This window comes from Nestor notabilis, unplaced genomic scaffold (genome assembly GCF_000696875.1).
Source record: "Nestor notabilis isolate BGI_N333 unplaced genomic scaffold, ASM69687v1 scaffold3776, whole genome shotgun sequence".
Taxonomy (NCBI): Eukaryota; Metazoa; Chordata; class Aves; order Psittaciformes; family Psittacidae; genus Nestor; species Nestor notabilis.
The window spans coordinates 63,593-71,370 of record NW_009931335.1 but is presented as its reverse complement, the minus strand read 5'-3'; the positions used below and the strand labels follow the sequence as shown (position 1 = coordinate 71,370).

Sequence of the window (7,778 nt, the reverse complement as noted above, 5' to 3'; positions counted from 1 at the left end):
GCCTCATTTTTTGGGCCCAGCTTCAGACTTCTGTTATTTAGGATACACCAATGTATCTGTTGAGCCAGAACATGTAACATTGCAGCAAACGGCTAAAGTGTTGAAAGAAGTGTATGTTGAAATCAGCATGACTGCCAGTGTGCACAAGGTTCTCTAGGAAAAGATGTGATTTATTTTTTACATCTAAGTTGCTTTTCCTACCTGCTTATCATAACTAGGGGCTTGAGGTTTGAATTTTCCCTTAAAGATACCCGCCTAAATTGACCTGCTAATGCAAAAAAAAAAAAAAAAAAAAGGCAAATATGGGAAAAACACTTAGTGGTATTGTATGTGCTTTTATGTGTTGTGGCTTCCTGCTGTTAGCTGACTGGTTTTAGGCTAGTACCTATTGTTAGGACGGGTTCTGGCCTTTAGCTTTAAGCTTGACTTGGACTAGATTTCCCTCCTTCCCCTTCCCGTTTTCTCTCTGTAAACTGTATGTTCCATATATGCTGTTACTCAAAAGGATTTCCTACAGGATTTGATAACGTACTTAACTTTTGCTAACCTTGCTCCTCACCTGTATGTTCATAGAGCTCTCCTTCTAATCGTTGCTTGGCAGACAGCAAAACTAGTAAGGCTAGCTGTTAGCAAATATTCTAGGATATTGTTGGTAATTTCCTTGTTTACATATTGAACCCTGCCATTACTGTGCTAGTATTTGCATTAATTTTAATGCATGTCTCCCAACTTCCCTTGGTGTTGGTCACAAAATTAACTATACCCTTACAGTTTTTTTTCAGTGAGGAGGTTTCTTCAAAGGGCAAAGTAATTAGAGGTGTGTTTACCTGCTACACTTTAATTTTGTGTTTGTGGGACTGTATGGTTAACTAGATTGCTAAAACCACCCGTTTTAAAAGCACATAGCTCCTCCACTACATATTCATCTGTAAGTAGACTGGAGGGGGAAGGTAGCATGGCAGGGTATTTCTTAAACTGGTTTTGCCATTTGAGGAAATGTGTGTGTAACCACATCCCTAAATAAAGCTCATTAATCTGAATTTAGCAATGTATTTTGAAGATGTACCAATTTATTTTAAAAGGAAGTCTCTCTTTAATGTTTATATGCCAGGATGTTGAAAGATACATGTAATACTAGTACAGTAAATTAATTTCAGAATATTTTACTGGGCTATAGCATGCTTGATTCTTTCAGCATTTGTGTGAAAGACCATGAAAATGAGGCTTTGCCGGGGCTGAAATGAGAAACACTGAATGACTTGGGGGAGGAGTGATTTAAATGAATTTCTATTGATGTATGGATTAAGAAAATGTGACTAATACATTGCTGTATTGTTACATTTTGCATATATTTGTGAGACTTTGCCTGCACTGAGTTATTAACTCATTGGAAAAGTCAGTGTTGCCTTGTTCAAAAAAACTTGAAACAGCAGCAGTGGTAGGATGGAAAGGTGGTTGAAAGTTTGGCCAGAACGGAGACTTGTTGCACTGGTGGGAGAAGGAGTCTTTGCATGAAGACATGAAATGTTCTTGACATTTTTAGAAAGATTCTTCTATCTTCGTTGTCATTTAGTTGGAGTAATGGTTAGTATAACTGGTCTTCAACTCTTGATATTGACAAGAAATGGTCAGTATTTAAATTGAGTCGGGTGAATGTTTTTTGACTTCTAGGTTTCTTAGGGCTCTTGTGAAAACTTCATTCTCTTAATACTAAGAAACACAAGGTGCTTCTGTTCTTCTGTTGGTTGGTTAACCCTGTAGTTTGAGCAGTCTTGCCTGGCTATGTGCTTTATGTTGGTAATCATAAAGTAAATGGAATTCAGTAGCTTTGGCACTGAATTTTCAGCCAATGTTTGAGTACAAGAATGGCTTATTAGAATCTGTAGGTGGAATTTTAGATGTCTAAGACATACATTGTGTTAAAGGGAGCGTCTCAGTGGAAGTAAGAGTAGACGTGAAAGGTGTGGTCCTTTCTTTATGGTTATATATGCTTAAGAGATGACATGGGTGTCAGAAGGCAAAGTGAAAATGATATATGGTTTCTTCTGCATTCAGTTACTAATGTATATATCAAGATGCTGACACTGTACTTATATTAATATACTGATTAAATCTAGCTTTTCAGTCTGATTTGTTTCAGGAACCTGCTGTTTACTGGTTTCTCTGTGTACTGTGTTTTAGGGGGATTAAGTAACATAAAAATATGTTAGAATGTCAGAATAACAGTAATTGTAAGTATCTTTATTTTTTAGGCTTTGGAACATTTGAATTTCTAAAAACCAGCTCAGATCAGGTTAGGTGGTGAAAGATACTATGCTCCTACCTGACTTCTATGAAGTAGCATTACTGGACAAGCTTCATTTACAAGTTCTTGTTGTTACAGAACTTGAAAGGCTCAGCTGTTGTTAAGACACCTACTGAAAGATGGTGGATTATTATGAAGTTCTCGGAGTGCAAAAGCATGCCTCAGCAGAGGATATTAAAAAAGCGTAAGTATAACTTGCATATGTTTAATCTAAGTTATGTATTTTAAGGAACAAATATAATCACGTGGTTTCTGGATTCTCACTTTAAGGTTAATACTAGGGTGAGTGTTAGTCATCTGAGGTGATAGCTTTGCTAACGGAGAAATGTTCAGTGTTCTGAAGAAAAAGCGTTTACTCATTCTTGTGAAATTGGGAAAAGAAACCTGAGTACTGCTAAAGGGAAAATGCTGTCAGTCACTGGGTTTTTGATCACTGTTAAAAACATTTCTGCAGAAGTGTGCTTCCAGACTTGATACGGTACAGGCAGTGGCAGTCCCTTCTTTGGCTGAATTGCAGTAACTAGTCTTCCCTTCCAGCTTTGCAGAGGTGCTTTTACAAACTTATTAACAAATATTTGGCATGCTGCTTATTTGGATGCTAGCTCTTTCTTAACATGAGGTTTGGTTTCTGTGCTTAGATTTGGATGGACTAAACATCCATTAGTATTCTTCTCCACCCCACTCATAAAATTAGGAAATTATTAGAGTTCAAAGGAGTTGTGTACCGTTCTTTGTTTAGATTTACTGTTTATGTACTGTTTTAAGATGGATGTTCCTAACATTTTCAAAAGGTACCGTTTACTTTTCAACAAACAACTGGGAGGAACACATTTCTGTAGTACTCATTTCTAGTATACCAAAACTGTTTGCCAGTAAATTGCAGTTTCAAGTGATGTGAAAATACTGTGTTTCAGTTTTGCCTTCTCTTAGGCTTCTGAACTTAATTAACCAAGTTAGGGCATGGAAGTTTGATTTATGTGGGGTTTTTTTTCCTCTCTTACTGTTTCGCAAATTGCTGCACATACTGCTTTGTCAACTCAAATGTTTGAGCTGTGTTATTGTATGACTCTGTGTGAAGCACTCCAACTTAAGTGCAAGATTAGCTTTGCTCCTCTAAGTAGTTATGAGCACTTTGCCTAAAATGTTTCATTTGAGGATAGGAATTGTGTGCAGGTATAGCAGTCAAAGAAGTGACTGGTGTTAGGCTGCTGCCAAAGTTTGGTATCGGGGTACTCCTGGAGCATTACTGTCTTTCTCTGGGCCAGAATGCTTCCCATGATTGGCTGTTGTATTAAATAATTATGGAGCTCTGAGAAGCCCATAGTAGAAATGTTATGGAATGTTTTTCTTAAACCTGCCATATGTTGATCATCAGAAACACAGAGGAATATTCTCAAAACAACTAATGAAACCTAAACCCACTTTTTTCTTTGTGTGTGTGTGTTTTGGGGTTTTTTTTTGTTTTTTTTTTTTTTTAACAGATCTGAGTAGATGGTTCTTGGTGTACCTGCAGAATCTGTTGATACTGGTTTAGATGCAAGATACAAAGCACTGGGGAATTTCTAAATGCTTTAATCCTTGACAACCTGCTTGAAACATTTTGTGTTTATCTGTAAAGTGCATTCCTTCATTTCAGAGTAAAATATCCTTTATTTTCCTTCCATTTAGGTACCGTAAATTGGCACTAAAATGGCACCCTGATAAAAATCCAGACAATAAAGAAGAGGCAGAACAGCAATTTAAACAAGTAGCGGAGGCCTATGAAGTTTTGTCAGATGGTAAGTATTTTAAAAGGGCTTTTGCCTGTCTCTAGTCTGGTTAACAGACTGGAAGTGCTGATGTATGATGCTTTAAAAGGGATGTTGTAACTTTGGTTTACTGTCCAGCTCAACTACTTCCCTTTCAAAAGAAGAGAGAAAAAGAATCTTGCAGATAAGATAGAATAAGCAGAAATTTCAAAACAAGAATTTTTAGACTCTCTGTAGATGAGTAATCAAATCAGTTTCCTTCTAGAAATTGAGATCTTATGTTTGCCAGGCCCTCTTCAGAAATTTTTGAAGATCTGTCTGTGAATACCAAGTCTTTTTATCTTGGGAGGTGAGCCAATGTTACCATCAGTACAGGAGAATTATGGTATTTATCCAGTAAAAGTCAGGCTAGACAAGCTCTGAAGTATCTGCTGCTGGGCCTACTGCTTCTAGTTCTTGTTACAGTAAACTAGTCTTGACAAAGCCAAGCATATTGTAAACCTTGCTGAAAATTTGGATTGCTTTTGGGTGAATTCCATAAGTTCAGTCATCAGAGGTACTGAGGAGAGTGTTTATATTGAATTGTTCAAAAAAAGTTGGTTAGCTTCACCCACATGGTGCAGGAATTCAGCTTGTAGTTCACTCCTGTCTTCTTGCTTGGAAAGCATCATTAACTTCTGCTGATGTTCTGGCAAAAGCAGCCTGAATCGTAACAAAGTGATTTAAGCTACTTTGATTATTTTTCCCCTGTAATTGACTGCAGCTGTCTATGCTATTTCTGAAGTGTCCTTGATTTCACCTGAGACCAGTGAGCAAGGGAAAGCTATATTTAAAACACTAGCAGCATCTAGATTATCTTTCAGAATCTGGCCTCATTTATCAAGCTGTACACCCTGTTTTGGGTTGGGTTTTTTTGGGTTTTTTTTTTGATACTCAATTGACTTTGGCAAAAGAGAATTTATTGTCAGTTCCTTGTGTATTTGTCATCTAGAGTAGTTTAACCTTATGCAATTTTTTTTTTTTTTTTTGAGCAAGATAAAAATAGGATACTGGTCTGGTTGTTTTACGGATCTTAAAGTTCTTTGGAAAGAGTACACTGCTAGAATTTTAAAACATCTTCTAAAAACGCTGCCTGGTTTTGGATCCAGACCAAATCCTAAGTTACTGGTGTCTCGACATTCATTTGTGCAGCAGGGGTATCTTGAATCCTGAGCCCTGTGGTTGAGAGGCAATCAACTGTTCTGCAGACTTAATGAAATTTTCTGACACTATTACAGGCTTGAATGAATACAAATTTTTGGCAGAAGAATAGTTTTGTAAGGGGTTACATAAGCAAAGAATACTGAAATTGGGTGATCACAGAACATACTTCTCTTGTGGTTTCAAGAACGGTACATTTTTCAAGATGAACTTCAGGCTTTGTGAGCCCTCGGGTCGTCTTTGCTGTTTCCTGTTCCTTCTGGCAGTTTGTCTGCCTTACTGCTTTGGTCTTTTTACATTGGTGGGTAGGTTAACCTCCTCTCTTTAAAATTGCTTTCCAGAAAGGTGATACAGATAATGTACCAAGCTTTGCTGGGTTGTGTGTGTGGGATCCTATTGCAAGTTTCCATTATTTGGAGATGACCAGTATATAAAATTTTAATTCCTGTTAGTCAGGAGTATTTTACTTTTCAGCAGCTGTTTGAGGTAACTGCATGTTCTTTCAGTGATGCTATTTAAATTTCAAAAACATCTTTCACTAAGAAGATTCCAGTGGGAATAGTATGTTAATACTAAGAGTCTAAAATCAGATGCCCCTACTGTTTTTTGGCTGATACTTCTACACTAATGCGAACAAAATGACTGAGTGTCTGCCTCTGTAAACTCTTGAGGTTCCCTTCCAGAAATGACAGAGCAGTCTTCTGTAGTAATGCAGAATTAATTTTTCTCCCTTTTCTTATGGATACTGCAAGGCTGGTCTGCAGTGAAATTAAGAAAGAGACATTCCATGCCTTCTAATATAATAGAAAGCGAGCAGTTTGAGTCACATCCTTCCATGGCATTTTTTTAACATCGTGTCATTCCTCTTTATTAAACTAGAAGTGGTTATAATTAATTTGAGGGCTTTTGCAGTCACTCATACAGACACTGTCCTTCATTCTCATAGCTCTGCTAAAATGGGCTTGATCTTGTGCAATAGGAAGAAAAGAGGCAGTGGTTGAGGTTTGTAACAAGGGAGATTCCAGTTGGATAGAAGGATGACAATGCTAAGAGTGAGAATGCTTGAGCCCTGGGACTGTTCTCCAGAGCAACTATAAAATCTTTTCTTGGAGATGGAGGAGATCAGGGCTTTACCCAGACAAGTTTTGATGAACTTTGAGATTTGGCTTTTTTGGAGGAGAAGGTTGAATTTCAGAGGTGCTTTACAATCTAAAGCTATGATACCTGTGTAAAGATGAAGACTGCAATATTTTTTTAAAGACAAGCTTCTTTGTGAAGTTTGTCCTTAAACCTAACTTTTTTTCTGGTACAACAGGGCCAGAACTTCTACAACTAAATGGTAGAACTCTTATGGTTTAGTACCTGTTCTTTTAGAGCCTAAATTGCTTCAACAATCCTCAGTAAGAATGTTCACCTAGAGGCATGCCAGAACTTTGACAGATAAACGAGCTTTGAGAAGTGTATAGCTGAGAATACCAGTTACATTTTTTGTTGTGGTGTTTTGGTGTTTTGTTTTGTTTTCTTATGAAATCCAGCATTCCTATTTACTGACATTTACAACTTCTCCTTGTAGCTAGAAAACGTGAGATCTATGACAGATACGGAAAAGAAGGCTTAATAAATGGAGGCGGAGGTATGTTGACAACTACCAGTTCTTTGCTTTCTCTATTCTGGAGCTTTCTTTTAAAGACAGGAATCTGAAAATACCTGTACTAAGGCCTAAAATGTAACCTTCTGAAAACTGAAATGACAGTGGTTTTTACAGTTTTTCTTGTTGTAGTAAAAGGTATTACTGATATCTGTAAACAGAGACAAGATAATGAGTTACGAGAAGTACTGTGTGGTCTTCATACTTGGAAAGAGAAATTTTAGAGATGAGTTTATATTTTTATGTTTCAAATACCATATATGCCTGAACTTTCTTGTTAGTAAGAATGTGTGAGGGTAACTGAAATTTAACATCTTTTTGCAGGTGGGAATCATCTTGATAATGCGTTTGAATTTGGATTTAAATTCCGTAACCCAGAAGATGTGTTCAGGGAGTTTTTTGGTGGAAGGGACCCCTTTTCATTTGACTTTTTTGGTAAGTAGTCCACATGTTTTAGTTATGTTTATCTAAAGTTGCTAAAACTTTGCTCTTGCAAAACAAATACAGCTAATGCAGCTTTATTAGAAATAGCTCTGAGAACTGGAGGTAAACAGTCAGTATTTTGTATTAGATTTAAAATGCTTATTTCCTACCTGTTTAGTCTTGATTTATTTGATAGTACAGAACAGATACGTTTTGGTGGAAGTCCTGGTTTAAAAAGCCATAAAATTGTGGCTGCTGTGTCTCTAGTTTGGAAGTAACTAACATTCAACAGAAAAAGTATACACTGGAATTCCCTTTAGAGAATTTGACTGGGTAAATTTAATCTGTTGAATTTGATCTCCTTTTGTCTGTAAATATTTAATGTAGCATTGAGAGGTTCTGAACTGGACAGGTTAACTGTAACACCAGAGCTCTCAGCTTGAACTTGGATCCT

At 36.9% G+C, this 7,778-nt stretch overlaps 1 protein-coding gene across 1 annotated transcript in view; it reads left to right on the top strand.

Moving 5' to 3' along the window:
• Nucleotides 1-2,380: 2,380 nt before the first annotated feature.
• DNAJB6 (DnaJ (Hsp40) homolog, subfamily B, member 6) overlaps nucleotides 2,381-7,778 on the top strand; it is a 48,933-nt gene continuing 43,535 nt past the window's right edge. Inside the window, exons 1-4 of the mRNA XM_010015835.1 lie at nucleotides 2,381-2,489; nucleotides 3,974-4,083; nucleotides 6,827-6,886; nucleotides 7,226-7,336. Of these exons, the coding sequence (XP_010014137.1) occupies nucleotides 2,425-2,489; nucleotides 3,974-4,083; nucleotides 6,827-6,886; nucleotides 7,226-7,336 (346 nt within the window). The 5' untranslated portion in view covers nucleotides 2,381-2,424. The remainder of the gene's footprint in view (nucleotides 2,490-3,973; nucleotides 4,084-6,826; nucleotides 6,887-7,225; nucleotides 7,337-7,778) is intronic.